Raw genomic sequence first — 21,054 nt, 5'->3', positions numbered from 1 at the left:
TGCACTTTGGCTGGTAGAGGTTCAACAAGTACTTTGGTGGACTGGTCATGTTGAGATTTGGGTTATTTTGTTCATCCTCAGAATTGAACATTATGGGTAAGTTAGTTCGAAGAGATCAAGCCTTTGACAAATAAGACACATCATTTGTGAACTTGAAACAGGAAGAAAAACGCAAAATTCTCAGTTCGTTTGTTTTTTAATGCCCCGTTTTTGTCGTTAACTTCAGTTTTTTTTACAAGCCCTGTTGTCGTTTCACTGTGGAGACCAGAAATCTACAAAAATCTGTGATAAGGTTGTGAAATTCGCTTTCTGGTCTGATATGTGTGCCATTACATAAATGCTTGTGGTTGGATAAACTGTAACAAAGGACTGCTAGAGATGATTTATTTTGTTTGATGTTATTGGTTGTGTGTGTTTTAGGGAGACCCTGGCATGACTGGACCACCGGGAACCCCAGGCCCTGTTGTAAGTGTTTTACTGTTCAGATTGTAATTCTGTAAAGACAAATATATATTACTTAATAAAGTACACAATACATCTGTGTAAATTTAGGGCCCAGTCCCATTTCTGATTTTACCCTTAATCCCTTGAAAGTTACAGGGTAGTTGTTGAAATCTTCTCCTCTGAAATGAGACCCTCTAATAAAAGAGCATCTCTTCATTAACAGCTACTAGCGCCGCTCTGTAGGCGACCCTGCCCGTCTGCAGGGACAGCAGAGGAGGGGAAAGTTCAGCTCCTCACTGCTGGGCTTTAGTTACATTTAGGGATCATGCGCCTTCAAAGAGGGGGGTGATTATTTATTATCACCCCCCTAATTCTTCAGTGATATGAAGCTGAAGTCAGATATTCACCAAATTCTTGTTCAGATTTTCCTGTTCCACCTTAAATGAAGCAGCAGTTGCGATGCCTGAGGCACCAGAATGTAACTGCTGCAGCTTTTAAGGTGGAACGGGATATTAAGCCAGCTACCGAGACGTTGGCACTGCTGGTGATTGTTCTGCTTGTTATGAGGAAAAGGACCATAATACACTGAAACAACATTAAACTATAATAAAACAATGTTTATTGTAATTTTTGACAGAGAAAATTCTCACATTTGTGGGTTTCTTTGGTCTCTTGAGCTCCGTCTCGCCGTTTTTTTCTTTTTTTCTGATAACTCTCTGGAGTCTCTGAAAATCCTCCGTTTGGAGGGTCATGTAGCCCCAACACTTCACCCCACCCTCTATCTCAACAAGAATCAGGACACCCCACCCCTAGATGAGAACATGCAAAGCAGAGGGATACGGCTGAGTGAAAGGGGCGAGGGGTGTAATGGGACTGGGCTTAGGAGCCTCTGGTTAGAATATCATTTGTGTAATGCTAATGGATTGGCTATTGACTTTCATTAATTTTTAGCAAAGATAGCATCTTTTATTAAACTGTTCCTTTAATCCCAGCAACCCTAGTTTTGAGTGGAGGCTCCTACTGTTTATTGAAGTCTCTCTCTCTTGTGTGTGGCTGGCAGGGGAAACCTGGTGCACGCGGTGATCCTGGCATCCCTGGAGAACCGGTGAGATTTACTTTGTCGCTCTTTAACAGCTTCCAGTCACGTTGTGGATTTTCTAAGCACTCTTAGAGGGGGTGTGATACCAGGCTCAGCTTCCTTCTTCCTCTCTCCTTATTTCTGCCAGGGTGAGCGAGGGCCTGTGGGAGAGACTGGCTTCCCCGGACCCGAGGGACCACCCGGTGCACCTGTAAGGAATCAAACGCTGCTCAGTTTATACCACTGCACTCTGTAATTTCACTGCACTGTTGCAGTCTAGCAGTGTTTCTCACTCCGAGACCTCGGGACCAGCTCCCTCCTCTAACACACTCACTCATGAAGGACTCGACGATTTGATTCAAGAGGTTTCGGGCGTGCGAAACCCTTGGTGTAGGATTGAGAAGCACTGCTCTGTAGACCTTTGAAGCTGTGAATCATTCTGTTGTCGGCATCTTGCCCGTATCACGAACCCGAAGGAGATTTTCTCGGTGAGAAAAATGAATTGAATTTTTCTCGCCTTCTGTTCAGGCCTGGATTATCAGTGCGTACCTTGTGCGTACAAATGTTTGGTGCGGTCCTACATGGCTACCGACTTTGGATGGTCATGGAATGCAGAGTTTCACTACAAAGCCTGTGTCCTTTCTTAACATGCACTATACTTACCCCCAATGAAGATTAGAAATTAAAACTAGATGTGCATTTCCTGAAGGAACTGGAAGAGTGCTTGAAGAGAGCTGCAAGTGTGTGTAGTGTGTGTGTGTGTGTGTGTGTGTGTGTGTGTGTGTGTTTTTGTGTAGGTGAACAACACCTCCTTAGGTATGTGTCTGTGTGTGTGTCTGCATGGGGGGGGTGTGTGTGTGTGTTTCTGTGTAGGTGAACAACACCTCCTTAGGTATGTGTCTGTGTGTGTGTCTGCATGGGGGGGGTGTGTGTGTGTGTTTCTGTGTAGGTGAACAACACCTCCTTAGGTGTGTGTCTGTGTCTGTGTGGCGTGAGTCTGTGTGTGTGTGTCTGTGTGGTGTGCGTATCTGTGTGTGTGTGTATGAGTGTGTCTGTGTGGTGTGTGTGTCTGTGTGGTGCGTGTGTGTGTGTGTGCATGTGTGTGTCTGTGTGGTGTGTGTGTCTGTGTGTGTTTGTGTGGTGTGTGTGTCTGTGTGGTGTGTGTGACAGGGAGAGATAAATGTGTTGGGGGGGGGTCATTCAAATGAACTGTCACTCTGTTGTTATGCAGCTCTTAGTGGAGAAGCCTTGTTTCAGTCCAATTTGCACCCTCTGAACAAACAGTCATAACTGTTTACTCTATCGCTTAACCGGATAGATGGTGTGAGATTAGACCCCTTAGGATTATTTTGGTGTAATGTTGTGTGGATTGAGAAGAAAATGTCGAGTTATGATGCGTTAAACACAGAGAAAATCTTGAAATAAGCAGATTCTGATTTTGAGAAATTTACATGGGAGTGAATGTGGCAGTTTTCTGTGCCTAGTGCCTCTACCATTTAAAACTACTACTAATTATACTCCAGCTACTCAATCTGTAGACTGAAACTGCCAAAGCAACTTAACCCACACATTTGACAAAGCTGGCTGGTGTGTGTGGGGTCTTTTGGTGAGTCTTCTGATGTCAGTTTTATTTCGGCTTCTTTATGACCTCGTAATTCAGAGAAACGGAAAACATAGGGAAAAATTACTGGTTTGGAACACTCATGTTTACCACAGGGCATGATTTTCATTTTTTCATAGAGAAAACCAGCTTAGACCTTCCTGCCAATTAACCTTTTAACCCCATGAGAAACTGTAGCTCCACACTCACCCCTTTGACAGCTTTATAGAAAAGTGGGCTACCGGTGCTTCATTCACATCAGATCTAAATGGAGTGGTGCAAAAAAAATGTGCTGCTCTCGGGTCTCCAGTTGGCCTGTATGGTAAAGGTGGCACTGAGTCTAGCCAGGACAGCTCATGTGCCAAACAGTGATGGAAAATTGGAGCGGTAGCAGTTATCATTACATTTGCATAATGCTAACTGGTATCCATAAGCTTGTGCTAATTATATAAATAGACTTCAAACAATGCTGGGATATGAAGACTGATTGCTGTGTTTTTGGCCTTGTGTAGGGGAGACCTGGAAAAGACGGAATTCCTGGATATGAGGTAAGATTTGACGATGCTCTGGCTTTGAAACCCTTTTTGTATCGGCTCATTTAACAGATGTTTCCTAATGAAAAAAGTAAGGTGGTTGAGTTGTTTACGGCTGTAATTTCTCTTATTTTTTTAGTTTTTAAGTTTTTTAAGAGGGTTAAACAAGGTAGCATTTAGACTGGCTTTGTTTGTTTGGCCAAAGTGGATGTGGGGCTTGTTTTTATGTCTTTTCCCCCACGTTTTGTTGGTTGTACAAAAGCAGTCACGGATTCTTGATTACAGCCAATTTGAAGTAGACATTGATGCCAAGATCCTGTGTTGTTTGTTTTCGGAATGACGGGATCCCACAAAGAAAGAAACCAGGGGCCTTTTATTTGAGCCATGCTACATAACATTCGCGTAATCATGACCTCAGATATGACAGTTAACGATAATGAGAACCACGAGAAGATGTAATGATTCAGGGGCTCTAGAGAAACACAGCATATCTAGGTCTCTAGGCTAAAGAGCCTTGGGCCCCCTGCATGCACAAATTCTGGGCCTTGAGGTTTAAGACAGTGTTGGGGCCCCTGGAAGGAACAGATTCTGGGTCTCTAGGCTAAAAACAGTATTGGGGCCCCTGAACGCACAGATTTTGGGGCTCTAGGAAAACAAAGTATTGGGCCCCCTGCAGGCACAGATTCTGGGCCTCGAGGGTAAAGACAGTATTGGGGCCCCTGGATGCACAGATTCTGAGTCTCTAGGCTAAAGACAGTATTGTGGCCCCTGGATGCTCATTTTAATGTAGTTGAGCAAGTTCATTGTCACTTGGCCATTGAAATCCTGTAAAATCTAGTCGATATGTCTAATATAGCCTTTTTTTCAGACTCTTGTAAGAATAGAAGATCCATTTAACTATAACTTATTATGACTTATTTCTGCTTTTTAAGTCATTTTAAATTTTATTAAGGAAGGTCTTCTGCTATTTTGGCAGGTAGTTTAGCTTTTTTAAAGAATGAATGCTTGAAATGAGTTAAATTATCTGCCAGTGTGAGATAATTAGGTGGAGAGTGGCGTAGAGGTAAAATAATGAGATTATTATTTCCAAGACTTTTTTGTCTTTCTGTGGTGAACTTAGATGACTTTATTTGATTTTTCCTCCACATGCAGAAAACCTCTGTAATGTAGATTATTGCTTTATTGTCTTGTTCATATCAGTTTGTCTTCAGTCCTTTGTATACAACATGGAATACGCCATTATAATCATGACAGGGGGTGGAGCTGTGTTCACATTACTGAAAATAGTTATAACATCAACTGGTAGTCTAGTTGGTATTTTCTTGGGGCCCTTAGCTAACGGGGGCTCCAGGTAGCTGCCTACCTTTGCCTAGTGTAAAGACTTATATGGTACTGCTACTATATACTGAACAAAACCACACAAACTTGAGCATCTCCTGAATGGCAACTTTACTTTTAATGTGAGTCAACATAAGAGATATAATTCCAAGTATTTGCAGAGCATTTCTGTGGGTGAGTTTGTGCTGTATTTTGCACAGTAAATGTAAATGCAGCTTCTGTGGACAAATGACATAGAAAAACAAATATGGACAAAAATGGAGATCTGTTTTTTTTGGACAGTGATGACAAATAAAATCTTAATAATGTACGTGTAATCCGTGTATGAAGTGCAGTGATGGTAAGACTGATAAATGTACATACATTGGCCCCAAAAGGTTTTTGACATTTGTGCCAAAAATGTATCACGTTTATTGTGTTAGGAAGCAAAATGTCAAACCAAGTGCCATTTATTTTAAACAGACCTTTCCGGGACTCTATTTTCTTTTGGCAAAGTATTCAAAAGCCAGCTGGTAAGTCTCAGATCGTTATCCTTTGAGCAGTTTTTTGCAGATGTCTGCAGGTTTGCATCCAAAATACATTTTTATGCTGCTGAGCCCATGGTCCCAGCGATGAACACAAGCTCACCGACATCACTGTAAGAAAAACAGACCCAGATTTGTGCATTTCCAACTTTTTGTCCAGGCTTTATCCACACAGAGTCCACCATCATGTCTGTTGTGTTGAGCAATGCTATATATATATATATACACACAGTGGCAGGTGCTTTTAATGTTACGAGTGGTAGCAAGGACAATGTCAGGAAAAGTTAGATTAGTTATCAGACGGAAAAGGAATGAATCACAGTTAAGTACAATTGCAGTCATTTTACATGAAGTACTTTCACTAGAAATAGCTCAGTATTAGAGGACACTCAAGGCTTCAGTGTGTGCGTTTACATGCACTTCAATAAAACAATCGTAGTCAGATTTCTGCAATTATCTGATTATTCACAATTTGATTAAATCTGATAAAGAGGCTGAATTGGAGCTCAGTAATGGTGTTTTTCAGTCCATGTGAACTCTTACTCTGATTTCTTTCATGTCTCTTTCTGGAAACAGCGAGGAGTGTTTAACACAGCACCCGCAAAACGCAACACAGCACATTTGGAGCGACGCTGAAACCGACTACAGGCTTGAAATGAATGATTTTAATATTCTTTATCTTCTAGATGACGTAGCTTCCACCTTCGGCTAGAGTGACTCAATAGCTTGATGAGGAGTCTTAGGTTATGTTTACGTCACGTTTTCTTCTGTGAGTTTATTGGCTGATTGTAATGCAGAAATCTGATTACTGTCTGACTCATGTAGACCTGGAGGTTCCCCATTATCTGATTACTCGAGAGCATGAAAACAGATTGAACCAAAATCAGATTTTCTGCAGTTATCAGATTAATAAATGCATCTAAACACACTCATTGGCATTGTGCCGTCTCTATTAAGGTGCAGTGAGTATCTAGTGTGTGTCTGCATAGGAACCAACACTCTTTTTCCAACAGAGGCTGCCGTGCCGCTCCGCCATGTTCATGTACAGTAGCCCAGAACGGACAAACCAAATACTGACTCTAGAGGGCGCCTTTTGCATTTTTACACAAGTGGCAGCTTGAATTTGTTGTCGCTGTGGCTCCAGCTGGAAGGCGTAGAAAGAAGAGTCAGTGGTTGCTGCTGGTGCTGCTGACCATTTTGTGTTGTGAGAAGTTTGAGAACCCAAATTGTGACAAATACAGGATCAAACTTATTATTTAGCACAAGAAAAAGCGAGAGAGGGAGAATCCTCACCGTCAAAGAAGAGAAACACGAAGAAGCAAAATCAGGACAGACGACGACAGATGGAAATCGCTGACCTGGAAAGAATGTTTACAGTTTTTTTATAGTTTTCTGTTGGACAGCTAACTGAGCCCACCAATCTGAATGCAGTTTGTTGTTTAATAGCTTTAGCTAGAACTTAGCCATTCACAAGTCACGTACCAACACCATACCAGACTTTTTTTCTGGGGCCAAGCCAAAAATGGCAAAGCACTAAGCTTTAAATGGTCTTACTAACAAATCCTCACAGCGGAAGTAAGTCAGCTTGTAAGAACTTTTGCCTTTTATCTCTTTAAATGTTGAAATTTTGTGTGTAAATTTGTCTTTTATAGAGCGAAGGCTCAATATTGATCCACTCAGCACTGACAGCTTCAAACAGCTGGAAAACACTGCTGAGTTATTTTGTTTTTAATGTGAGACCAAATGTTCCCTGTAGGGTTTAAATCTGGACTCTGACCAGCAAAAACACCATTAGTAAACACTATTATAACTTGGGCTCGGGCCAATTTTGTTTGCCCATAAATGTTCTGCAACCCCACCACTGCATACATGCAGTCCTACACCCTGCAGCTTTAAATAATAGTGAAACTTTCCCATTGATAATAGACTGTCAACATATTACGCTTCCCTAAAGGAAACACTTGATCTGTCACTAGTTAAGCTGAATTTGAAATAGCTTCTCAATGAAGAGGAAACCTGATGCCAGTTAGCTGATGTGCTGTCTTGCTGAGTTAACACAGCACTGCTGCTTGCAGATTGTGGCTGGGATCATGATCTAATACAGACTGACTTTAGGATAGAAATGTTACTCTGGGGTAATTTGGGGTGTTTTTATGTATGGATACGTCTCTCTCTCTCTCTCTCTCTCTCTCTCTCTCTCTCTCTCTCTGTCTCTTTCTTTCTATTTCTGCTCTCTTTCTTCCTGACGCACATGAAAGCGTATCAGTTATTAGCCTTTTACAGCTTTTAATGATAAGTTCTCCCCTTAATCATGCTGCTAATGCTCTCTGAAGGGACAGAATCTCAGCCACAGAGAGTAATATTTAATGAATAATGCATTTTATCACTAATTAAATGTTCCTATGCAAAACAGGAAGTTTAAACTCACTCTTCAGTTACTCAAATGTGATGTTCTGTGTTGCATTTTAGATGGAAAACAGATCCACTCCAAAGCTCTGTGGCGTCTCTTGTGTCTTCTGACCGCCATACACTTCGCAACACACTCGCACACGCACTGATCACACACATACAGCACTGTGTAAAAGTCAGAGACCTTCATTTATTTCATATCCAGTCAAAACAGTTATTAATTATTCAGCGTGAGGAAAGAAGCAGAAAACATATTTAACAGGAATTACACAACTAAATATAATATCAGAGGTTTCAATATTTAGTATGCCCACTCTTTCTCTGCATTCCAGCTTCCAGTCTTTTCAGGAGACTCACTCTCAGCTCCTCATAGGATCTGCAGACACGCCTCCTAAGCTCAGTCTTAGAAGCTTGTTGATCATTTTGTGAAGTAATCAAACTCATTCAGTGGTGCTGAGGTCTGGACTCTGGGGTGGTCAGTACATCGTGCAGCTTCTTTGTTTGCTTGGCTTTGTGGCTGTTTCCCTATACACAAAGGAAATGTATTTCCATGCATTTTTAAAAAAAATGAGTGTCAGGTTTGACAAACATTAAATGAATGAATTAATGGATTAGTGGCACTAATGCATCACATTTGAATAGATCAGCACATAATATCTAAGGTCTGAATACTTTATTATTTTACTGGAGCGCAGGTGGGACTAGTTCTGTGGAGTGATCCATGTATTTTCAATAAATACTAGCTACACTATGTGCCCAGAAGTTTGTGGACACCTGTTTATCTGATGTTTCTACCGAAATCAGCAGTATTAAAAAAGGAGTTTGACCCCTCTCCTGTAGTATTAGCCTCTATTCTCTACTGTGATCCGAACACATTCAGTGGTGTTGAGGTCCGGACTCCAGGGCGGTCAGTCCATCGTTGAGCTTCTTTGTTTGATGTGTCCGTCTCCGTTCCTCAGCGAGGTTCTTCTTTATCAGCTACACATCCTTTCAGACCCACAGCACTGAGTGGTCTTCTCACAGTGGAAGGATGGACAGAAACACCTGTGGATGTTCTCAGATCTGAAGCAGCTTGATCTTCTCCTCTCTCTCAGAGATGAAAGCTTTCAGTGCTGTTTATCTGATGGGGGGCAGTTTTGGGGTCTACCAGCTCTTCCAGGTGCTCGTTAGGAGCCACATTTTCTCTGGAGCTTTTGTAAACTCCAGTTTTACCTGTCCCAGATTACCTGACCTCCTCTGAAATAAATCATTTGTACTGAATTGCTGTTTTGACTGGACATTAAGTGAATGAAAGGTGGTTTGTGACAGAGAACTACAAGTTTATAATAAAGTCTTCCTAGTTTTGAGCTCTTTGGAAGGCTATGCACGTCATTGTTCACCACAGTCTATTTTTATAGATTTTTTAAAAACTTGATTAATTGTTAAAACACTCAGATCTTACTTAATTGCTGCCACTCTAATTGATGACAGTGCTAACACAGTGTACAGAAGCATATAAAGCGTGAATTGAGTGCATGCATGTCATTAACTGTGCCGTCTACTGTGCAGCGTGAGGAACAGCACTGTCTTCATAAACACACTGTATTTACATCTCCAGATCTTAATTAGATAAACTCGGGGGAAACATGTGGAGGGTGAGTCACAGAGGTTCCATGGGTGTCGCATTATTAGAAGAAGTTCGACTGTAGGGTCGATTTGGCATTATTTTCATATCCATCCACGTCATCCTCCTCTCAAATGGCATGACTCGCGGCGCTCGCAGGGCTCAGGCACTCTCATCAAGATTTTTCTCTCTCTCTTCTTTTTCACCCTCCCAACCGCTCCCTCCGCTCCCTCCTCCACGCCTCTCCGTCTCTCTCTTCATCTCAGCAGTGCAACAGTGCCATCTAGCAGGAGAGGCGTCCCTCCATCGCCCCTTCTCTCTCCTCCTGGCTTTGCATTTGTTTCGTGGAAGGACCGAAGGGAAGCGCATTCCAGCGGGCACAATGATGGGTTTGAGCCTTCCTCATCAGGAGCTGGGGACTGCAGAGAGAGAGGGGGAGAGAGAGAGGAAGGAAGAGATAGAGAGAAGAAAACAGGCGCAGGAAGTAGAGCGCACTTTCAGCAGGCCTCCGTTGTATTTTTTGCATGGCAGGGATGTAGAGTTTTGATCCAGGAGATGCTCCCAGAGGAGATGGTAGAAGTTTTGACATGAGAGAGAGAGACAGAGTGCTGCATACATTAATATCAGCAACAGGTGCTTCTCTCTAGACAGAGTGTGCTGGGCAGACTCCGGGGAGAGACACAGCACTCTCCGAATTCACTGTGTTTTGGCACTTTTGCTATTCTGTGTGTGTATATATATATACACATATATATTTCTTTAAAATGGGGTTCTTTGGAGCAATGCCATAGAAGATACCACTTTTACCGCATAGCTCCAGATCTGGAGCCATGGGGTGAGCTGAGGGGGCAAAAGGGAGATATTGATATTGAAATAATGATATTGAACAGTTTTGTGTACTTGCTCCACTACAGTTCCCCAAAAGACTGTAGTTATATGTTGATGTACACCACATCATACCCTTCTTGTTTTGGGGGGAATATCAAGGTGTGCCTTGTCTATAAAGTGTCCATTCAGCTTAGTAAACTAAGCCCCTTTCCTAACTAACGATTGTCAAGTCATGGGCTTAGAACAATAGCTGTGTCCCAATTCAGGGGCTGCATCCTTCAAAGGACATGGACTATGAAGTTGTGTCCTTCGAATGATGCATTGACCCACAAAGGCTGAACTGAAATGAGACGGTCTGCTCAGACCACATTTGGCTTTTTAACATTTATATCATTAGTTACTCGACTCAGTTTATACCCAATACTTACATTTAAAGTGTCTCCTCAGCCGTTCGCTCCTCTGCTGACCCGCCATGTTCTCAAATCCTCGCCGACACACAGTGAATCTGAAATTGGCTTTCAAAGTCAAAGTCTTTGTTGTTAACTTATTAGATTTAGTGCTGTGTATTAGCCTCACCATTGAAAACAGCTGACCTGTTAGAAAGCTTGCCACACAGAGGAACAGTAGCCAGTAGGGGATTTTTTAATTATGCTTTTGGTGTTTGCTCTCGCATAAGATGTATGAGTGTGAAATGAGTTTAAAATGCCAAGCTTGACGTCAGGTTTTAAGTGCAGACCTGACCTTAAAAATTTTGTTCAAGCCCTAGCTGGCCCACACTACATCACATTCGGAGTCCAAACTGACCGAAGCTCAACAAAATCATGTCCGAGACTGACCCGACCGACCCAACTTCATCAAGTTTTGAGTCTAAACATGACCTGAGCATGTCTAAATTTTAACTGCAGTGTCAAGTTTTGAGTCAAATCTGACGTGAACACAGCAAAGTTTTTCATGTTTTGATTCTAAAACTGATATGAACCGGCCTGTCATCACCCAAAGTGCTGAATAAAACTTATTTCTAATGTTATTGGTAGTTTAATTAATTGGAACTATTATTACGATAAGATACTCCACTCGTAAGAAAGTGGAAGGTCAGAGGAGTTTCCATAAATTAAACATTTGGAAAAAGCCAAGCAATTAAAAACATTTATGGAAAAAGGCAAGTCAGTAAACATAGACTGTGGGTGAATAATAACAAACCAAGCACAGCCTTCCAAAGATTTCAGAACACTCGAGAAACAAACTAGGGAGACTTCATTATAAATTACAGCACTGTGCAAAAGTCCTTTTGTTTACTTAATGCTCACACAAAACCATTAAATGCAAATAATTCATTTTAGATGTTATATGGAAGAAAGTCCACTCCAGGTCAGTTTTTTTTTGGAAATTTTGGAAATATATAGTGAGTGAGTGATACTTTTTTGATCCCACAACCGGGGAAATTCCACCTCCGCATTTAACCCATCCGTGAAGTGAAACACCACATACACACTAGTGAATACACACACACTAGGGGGCAGTGAGCACACATGCCCGGAGTGGTGGGCAGCCCTATCCACGGAGCCCAAAGAGCAGTTGGGGGTTAGGTGTCTTGCTCAAGGACACCTCAATCACAGACTGTCGGCCCTGGGGATCGAACCGGCAACCTTCCGGTCACAGGACCAGATCCCTAACCTCCAGCCCACGACTGCCACAGTTGAACCTTTTTTAAGTTTTAATCTCTACATAATGTAAAGGTTCATTACCCATTAAAGTCTTTTTTTTCCTAGAACTGCACTTGCAAGCCAAGAACCATTTAGGAACCTACATTTTTAGCAGTGAAGGCCTATGCAGAAAAAATTCTCTTATACTGCTGAGTGCAGCTCTGAAATCAGCTCATTTTACCCATCAAAATGTGATTTTGAAACAATCAGCAGGAAAGTGTGCTGGTTGTATGTGAGTGTATGTATGTGTGAGTGCCCCCTGCACTGCCACTGTCTGAGCCCCGTATAAAAGCGATTGATTCAGAGTGCTGGGTGTGCAAGAAAGGTTTTTACCCTCAGGGTCAGCCTCATTCTCAATATCCAATTATTTGCCCCTGCCTTGTGCTCTGAAAGGGGACATCTCTGCTATTGACCAGCCCCTCCATATCTGCACGCTGCGCCTTTCAGTAATTTCATATTTCTTTCCTTTTCGCAGGGAGCCAGGGGCAGGCCTGGGGACCGAGGTTCCAAAGGAGAGCGAGTAAGGCCTTGATTTCTTTTCTCCCTGTTTGTCTGAAAACAACACAGGGTTTGGTTTGTTCCACACTCAGTTTAGCTTAAAACTGTTACTGTGCAAAGCAGTGCACCTTCTCTTCTCAGTTAACGAGCCCAAACTGTAAAACCTTTTTTTAATTGTAATGGTGGGATTTGCAATGGGTTATATGGCATATTGATGTAATGTGCATGCAGGATACTGTAGTGAAGGAAGATTGAGGCACGAAAACACAAGAAGGACACAAAATCAGGACTGCCAGACTGATGAAAGAGGCACTGCTGACGAGAGAAAACTATACAACATGACCAATAACGTTAAATCTTGCTTCTATGTTACACTGTACAACTGATGAGTTTCTAATAGTTTGAGGAAACCAACTGACCTATAAGGTTTAAGTTAAATAACTCAAATCATTTGAATAAAAGTAATGATTTGAATTGAATATAAACAAAATAATTGTTTATTATTACATTACACATTAGTAAACTGAGTAAACTGTACTGCATTTATTTTGTTGATCTTAAAATAACGGAGTATTTTGGACTTAAATGTAGTAGCTGTACTAATTATTACAATTTAAGTAATGGTAAATGAACTCATATTGCAGAAATATGATAATAATAGGATTTGATAACACTGCCTGTGTTATCACTAACTTAGTATTACTCTGGACTGTTTTGCCTGATGGTGATAGCTTAGCTCAGAGTGCAGTTCTGTGCAGCATTGACCACAGAACCACAATCAGCAGGTCGAAACTTGGTAATTCAGCTTTCTCAACACTGGTTTTAAGCTAGTACAGATTGTGACGAGTCCCAAAGCTTAGAAACCAAACAGACCCCTTTAAGGGGAAGTACGATGGGGCGAATGACAACACAGAGGGTCGGGTAAACAAGATGGAAAGACACACCCAGTATGCAAACATATGGCACTAAGAGCCAAAAGGAATTAAGTGAGTTTTACTCAAGAAGGTTGCACGGACTGAACATTTATAAACTGCAGCTCAGAAGTTTAAATACTTAAAACTCTGAAATCATCAAAAAAAAGTTCAGACCTCAAAAAATACAAATCATTATTATCAACAAATCATCAACTGATGTTTCAGCTAAAAATATTAGAACATATTTCGCTTGTGCTGAGACGAGCAGCTACTCCATCACTTTTAACGTAGGTAATTCTAAATAGGATAAAACTGGTACCGATACATGGAGTAAGCAGTCTTTTATTATGATTGTGCATATATAGTTTAAAACAATCGAATTCTTTAAAAACAACCCCTAATTGGCCTGTCTGGATTTGTGTGTAAGACCAGCTTAAATAAAAATAGTGAATATAATGCATTTAAATAAACTTACCTTAAATCTTAATATCGATCTTACTGAGTTACTATCTCACTTTTTTTTTACTCTGACTTTGTGTTATTTGAGTTGTGTTAACTTTTAATTTGTTTAATTAAGATGTGCAGTTAGGTTTTACAGAGTAGAATATGCTTTTAAACATCTCTGCCATGGTGATCTACACTGGTAAAAGTGATCTAATGATATAATGCTTACATAACTTTCACATAAATACAACTTTTTACGTCAACACAGTTATGGTCTAAAATGTAAACTAGAAGGAACTGCATTGGTACATAATTTGTTCATGTGTTGATGAGGTAGGCCTTGAATCGACCGATCTGAATTGACCTCTTTTTTCAGTAGGTGCACACTGAAGAGATTTCAGGAACATTTGCATAAGCCTACATTGTACTCGCCTCTCTCTTTGAGCTTCCCGAGGCACGTCACACCCTTGCCATCTATTTCGGGTCTCTGAATACCAATAATATAGCAACGGTAATTGAATGTGTTGGCATATAATGGGCTACAAATCCTCGAGGAGTCATGCCGCTACACAGTAGCTGCAGCAATTTTCAGCAAAAGCCCACGTGTGTCCTGCTGAAGCGCAGCGATCAATCAAAATAAGAGCTCATAATAGCTGTCTTGTTAGTGCTGGGTCGTTTGTATTGTGGCGCATTTGCATTGCGCTGAAGTTTTGATGTTACAGGGAGATCCAGGGATTCCTGGAGCCAGGGGGGTTCAGGGAGAGAGGGGGCGAACTGGAGAGAAGGGACCTACTGGACCCCAAGGTCCACCTGGAGAGAAAGGAGCACCTGGTCCGCCTGGTTCTTTAGGATCAACCGGAACCTTTAACCCGCTGGTATGTATATCTTATTAAAGGGAGCTGTGATAGAATTAGAAAAGAAAGTTACTTACTTATTTAATAGAATTATATTATAATAGAAGTATAACAATAATAATAGAAGGAATAATAATATGTAATAATAATATAATAATAGAAGTAAACTAAACTAAATCAACTGAGCTTCACAAGTTTGTGTATCTACAGGGTGAGTCAAAATCGACTTTTATCTCTGGGGTCATCTCAAACAAATTGTGTGTGCTGAGAAAATCCGAAACAAACACCACCTTCAGCACCGCATCGTGGAGGCTTGTGACAACATAAAAAATAAAATAAAACAGTGTCCTGTAACTTTTGACTCACCCTGTATATAAAGTGTGGCTCTGACTTTCTGCCGGAAATGAGTGAGACTCAAACACTCTTGCAAACTACAGAATCCAAGACTCCCTATGACCGAATAGTAGTGCAAATTGGACACCATAGGCATCCGTGTAGGGCAAGTTATTAGTTTCACCCTTTAAGAATCTGCATTTACTGACTGTTTGAATCCTGTGTGATAAAATATTCGCTGCCATTTATGTTTTCCTCTCGCTCTGGTAATTGAGACATTTGAGTTTGGGTAAAATTTTACACAAAAGTCTTCACAAAAGAGATAGCATGGTTGAGATATTGGCACAGGTATTAGACACTCGCACGCTGTCGCCATTTAGTATACCACTCTTTGCTCTTCACTGCTGCACTGCACTGGAAAACTGAAGTGTTTTTTAACTGGAGCTAAAGTAAAAAAATGAACACATTTCTTTATGTTATATATGAAAATAAGGGGGATTAATATTGTGAAGTTTGAAATTATGCCGACTCCATTTTTCTAGTTATAAAACTTTAAAGATAGCTGCTTGAAATGTTGGTTCAAAGTACATTGGGAAAACATGAAATTAGTGTTATGGCAGTGTTAAATTAAAGAGTTCATGAAACTAAAAGAGCAGCCAAATATGTGGCAGGATGAAGGTCTAAAAAAGAAAGAACTACCATTTTGTTGATGATGAAATATTACAGTGATGGTGGTGAATAATGAGGAGACGGAGCTGAACGTCTGTTTATTAAGATGAATAACATTAGCACGCTGGGCTAAAGTGTTGGGAAATGGAGACTGAAACTGGGGGACGGCGGTGCTCTGATAAACAGCAGGGGGTTTAGGAAGTTTCTGTAATACGGCCCCTGTAGGGCCAGATACTGGTGATTTTTCCTTGTTCCTTATTCCTGCTTTAAATAAAGCAAAAAGAGGAGGTCGTCATTCTGCACTGACATTATTTAGTACAGACAATGCTTAAATATTGGACACATAAATAAGTGAAGATAGTCAAAGACTGTCAAACACTGTAGTAAGAGTATAGTTCTTGTATGCCGTGTCCAGCTAGTGGTGGAGGTGAAGTTTATTGTATAGTCCCATTTAAAGGCCCTTTACACACCCAATGTGATTTTTCAGGCCGGCAAGAGATCAGCATTATTTTATTCACCCTCTTTTGAATTTTGCTAACTTTTGCTGGCAGTATGAGCTCTCTGACCAAACATAGCCATCTCTGGCGTCGGCATGACAACAACCAAGATAACGGAGCAGCCGTGTTCCAGCAAAAAGAACCTTTCCACAAACACGAGAAAGAAAAGAATCTCCAAAAGCAGCTAAACTTTGCTACAAACATTGAGTTAAATGTGAAATCACTCAACGTTTCAGCGCCTGAATGAAGTAACAAAGCTTTTTATGCTAATTTCACTTTTCCAAAATGTAAAATAATCCAGTGTCACCATTTGTCCGTTCTGCTGGGAGCAAAGAATCGGATTGTAATCGCACTTAAAGACATTGAGTTTGTTTGTGCTTCATCTCATTTGAAGCTGCATCTCCAAAATCGAACTCGACTAGATTCCAGCTATGAAAGAAAGAGTTGGTTGGTTAGTGTAGTAGGTAACACCTCTGCCTTCCATGCTGGAGACTCCACCTGGGTAAGCACCCTACATTATACCAATAAGAGTCCTTGGGCAAGACTCCTAACACCGCCTTGGCCTACCAGTGTAAAAAACGATCAAATTGTAAGTCGCTCTGGATAAGAGCGTCAGCCAAATGCTGTAAATGTAAAGAGTTTTACAGTTTTTTAAGTTCTAGGTATTCACTAGGTAAGTGTGAGGTACAAGCCTCTAGGTACTAGGTCATTGTTTTGGGTAATATGATGGCAAGCTCCAATGCAGTCTACGTAACTTACACTGAAATGCCCAGATGGTTCTAGGTAATAACTGGGCAAGTGTGAGGTACAAACTCTTAAGTACTGTGCAGTTGTTTTGGGTGGTACTTACTGTATATAGTGTGAAACAGTACACGAACAAAGTACAAAGAGTACTTGGGTAAATGTTTGGGGAAAATGTTTCTAAGTATCGTTTATTTCAGAAATTTTTTATTTTGTGCATTATTTTATGCCAGATAACTTAAAGAGTAGTTGTAGGTATTTCCAATTTAGCTTTCCTTCTTACTTGTGTGATATTTAACGTGAGCATGTTTGTATTTACCATCTAGCTCCAAATAGTTTTTTACTGTGCCCTTTATCAGATTAATAGCCATCACCAGTTGGGCATGCAGTGTAATTTAGCAAAACTCTGAACTTAGCGTCATGTTTCTCACAATAATTGGATAGAACTTTGAAATTTGTACCTGGTTGATACCAAGAAATTAGGGCACAGTAAAAAATCATCACCAACCCTTGTTGCTTAGGTGTGACGTTCCTGTTTATAATAATAAGTTGGTTGACTTGAATAAGCAAACTTAATAGCCTGGCATTCAGCCTGACGCGCTGTACAGATCCCTGTCCCTAAGCCCAAAACAAGGGGCTTCCCTGCTGCTTTTGTTGGGCCACGTGCAGCATTCCCATGAACTTTCCAGAAGAAATAATTGGTATCTCGGCAGAACACACACTTCACACAGCCGTTACCTCAGAGGGGTGGTGTGTAATTACTGGAGACCGCCGCCTCTCCCCGGCTTTAAAGAGCGAGCTGGGTTTTGTGTTGTTTGTCAGCCGTAGACTACAGCTCTGAAGCCTTTGTAAGTCTCCTGCTGCGCTGTATCTGTCAAACACCTCCCACTTCCAATCAAGCAGGCTTGCAGCAGGGTCGTGCGGGGATGGGGGTGGCTCTGTGTTTGCAGTAGGGGGTTCGTTACGGTGCTTGGTGCTCTGCAGAAAACCACCAGCCACCTCCATATTCACATTCATAGAGAACTATTATGTAACAGCTCAGACAACAGAAGACAAAGTTTTCAGACCAAGAGATCATGACTCTAAAAGGTAGATAATACTAGAGTCACCTGAAGATGTTAGCAGATGTAGGGATGTGTATTGTATTTGCAGCTAAGGTCGATCTCAACGATACAAAATCATAAACGCCACAATCAACTTTAATGGCCATCAGAGCATTCTTTATTTCACAATGCAGCCGTATAATGTGGATAAACACTGTCACCAATTGAGTACCTAATCCAGTAATCATCATCATCATCATCATCATATTTAACAAGTATGTAGAGTTTGTAAAAAACCATACCAGTATCAAAGCATTCATAGCTTAGCCCAGAATTTATATTTGAGAAAAAAAAAAAGACACACACTGAGCCTTTGGACAGACTTTAAGACTTTTGCTTCCTTTAGTTTCTCTATTCCCTGATGACAGAAAAAGAGAACAAAAGAAATAATAAAAAAAATAATAAAGTGCAGCTGAGATCATATCTTTTGCCATGGTGTTCCTCAAGAGCTGACGTGGGGTCCCTTTGAATTTCCAGCGATGACTGTGATTATTAGTCAAAGAAAAGCTTATTTTTCAAATCTACTGGTTATTTTAACAATTGAGCGATTAGTTTTTAAACAAACAAACAAAAGTTTTTGTAAAAGTTATTTTGTATGCTAGCTGCTAGATATGCTAACTTCAGCATAACGTAACAAGTTACAGCCTGCAGCCTGATAGGTGGTATAAGTTAACTGCCTTAATTTAACCCTGAGAATAATAACAACACGAATAAGTTACACACAATAAAAAAGTTTTGACAGCCTGTCAAAACTTTGGGAAATAAGGAAAACATGTACAAGAAAGTAACTTCCATTGGTAATTTCATTGGTAAACTTTTGGCCGTTTGACAGAATTATGGAACTGCTTATGTCATGCAATACTCTCCTCAAATGAGATCAATATAAAGTACCTGACAAGACAAGTGCTGCCCAGAAAGTATGTCTATTTAGGTTGGTGCCTCCCATATAAACAGCACCTTATATGAAGGCTTCATCATGTAGAAAAGGCTACTAGTGTTAACATTTTACTGTCTTTCTTTAAGCAAGTTGTTTTGTTTGTAAGCCCAGTTTTCTCCAAATACATGTCTCTATAGATGATCAGCTTGCTGAGTGAGAGGCCATTCAAACGTCTGATTAAAATGCTGTTACATGCCATTCATTCCTTTATCTCTGAAGGGGCTGCCATTCCCACTATGAATAAAACATGCATTATCACCATTTCATAATTGCTTTTTCGTAATCTGTAGCACGTTGCACTGATGTTTGTGTACCCGTTCTTGTTTTGTCTGCAGAGCGATTCCACCACCATGGAGGAAATTAAAACATTCATCCGAAATGAAGTATTGCGCGTCTTTGAAGGTACATCTGCCACAACAGAGACGTCCTTCTGGGGGATTTCTCCTCCAGTGGCTGATTAGTTTTAAATTTCATTGCTCCCTCTCAGTATGTGTGCAGTCTTTGAGAGATTTGTCAACATTAGTTTAATAGGAAATTAAGTCAGGCTCTCAGGGCTGTAAGTGACATCAGGACAGCTATTTTAATACCATTGCTGGCTTTTTATTCATTATTGGTAAAATACTTGGTCTCTTTTGCTAACTATTTATGTTACTTATGTAGTGAATGTTGTTTTTTTTTTGCAGAGAGGTTGTCCAGTTATGCAATGCTGCAGAAGACCCCAGCTGCCATATTGGCAGCACATGGTCGACAGGGTCCCCCGGGACCCCCCGGGAATGATGGCTCCCCAGGACCCCCTGGAGAGCCAGGACCTCAAGGCCCTCAAGGTAGGAGCCAAAGACTATCAGACTGAAGCTGTCTGCTTCCCTGGCAGCTATCGCTGGACACTTTCATACATATTCTTACATGTGTGCCCTTAAAAGCTGAGATCATATCTATTTAATGGTGTTCCTTAAGGGTGGATGCTGGGGCCCCTTTTGTATCCCACTGATTTCTGTGATTTCTTAGGTGCTGTTTGGATGGGATTAGTGTTATGTGGGGAGGAGGGGTAATGTAAAGTTTTCTGATGTTTCTCAGTGATTTCAGTCCTGTTAGACTGTGCCACATCAATGACTTTTTCTTACTGTGTGCTTCCTCATCAGTAAAGAACAAGCAAAAACAAACAAACAGCAGAAATAATGTGAGGTTATGTGAACCCCTTCAAATCTCAGGTTTATTACCAACTAAGGCTTATTATTCAGTAACTACAGGGACTTGAAAACTGGCTGAACTATTTTTAAGGTTTAGAGGTTTTAGATGTAGTAAAACTTTGGGCCTGTAGTAAAAGTTGTGGGCTCTGGCCATTTGAAGAGTTCAATTGTAAAATGCTATCATATTCTGCGGAAAAGGAGTTTCCTATGTAGGGAAGCTCAAAGAAGCGTTTACTTGTATTCTCTGTGGCTAAATTTATATGTTACGTTACTGTCCTGTTGTACATTATGTCCTGTAGATTTTATGCCGTGAAGATGACTGTTTGCTGTGATTACCCAGCTAACTGTGATGCTACTGACACACTGCATTCACTTAAGACAAGGTTAATGTTTAGGGTGAACGCAAAAATGGCTAAATTTTCCATTTTTTTGCACCGGAGGTGGTGTATAAATCGAGTAGCTGCTCCATTTCTGTCATTTATACTCGAATTAATCATAACCATTACAGTTGTCCTGTGTTACACTGGTTACCCACCTCCCCATGGAAAACTAGTCTCACCTGAATAGGCCTTCAGTCAAGTAACATTGCGAGCTTGTGTGTATGAGAGACTCAGAGCATGTAAGAAAGAGAGAGACCTGCTGTTCCGGCTGCCTCTTCCTCCTGTTTCTCTATCACGCCTGGTAGACAAACGGTCGCTCTGCTTTAGGCAGAAAAGAAGCTTCCAGCTGAACCGACCGACCGAGGAGAGAAGCAGTTGGTGCCGCATTGAAGTTAAAGCAGAGTTTTCTCACCGAGGCCTAAGACAACCTGTCAGAG

At 41.0% G+C, this 21,054-nt stretch overlaps 1 protein-coding gene across 1 annotated transcript in view; it reads left to right on the top strand.

Annotated features, from left to right (window-relative positions):
- The window catches only part of LOC108429281 (collagen alpha-1(XIX) chain), a 269,795-nt gene that overhangs the window by 233,127 nt on the left and 15,614 nt on the right, over window positions 1-21,054 (top strand). Inside the window, exons 47-54 of the mRNA XM_037532973.1 lie at window positions 421-465; window positions 1,505-1,549; window positions 1,671-1,733; window positions 3,635-3,670; window positions 12,536-12,580; window positions 14,639-14,791; window positions 19,386-19,452; window positions 19,734-19,874. Coding sequence (XP_037388870.1) covers window positions 421-465; window positions 1,505-1,549; window positions 1,671-1,733; window positions 3,635-3,670; window positions 12,536-12,580; window positions 14,639-14,791; window positions 19,386-19,452; window positions 19,734-19,874 — 595 coding nt within the window. The remainder of the gene's footprint in view (window positions 1-420; window positions 466-1,504; window positions 1,550-1,670; window positions 1,734-3,634; window positions 3,671-12,535; window positions 12,581-14,638; window positions 14,792-19,385; window positions 19,453-19,733; window positions 19,875-21,054) is intronic.

The sequence above is a fragment of the Pygocentrus nattereri genome, chromosome 22 (genome assembly GCF_015220715.1).
Source record: "Pygocentrus nattereri isolate fPygNat1 chromosome 22, fPygNat1.pri, whole genome shotgun sequence".
Taxonomy (NCBI): Eukaryota; Metazoa; Chordata; class Actinopteri; order Characiformes; family Serrasalmidae; genus Pygocentrus; species Pygocentrus nattereri.
Note: the sequence above shows the minus strand (reverse complement) of the source record. Positions and strands in the feature narration are given on the sequence as shown.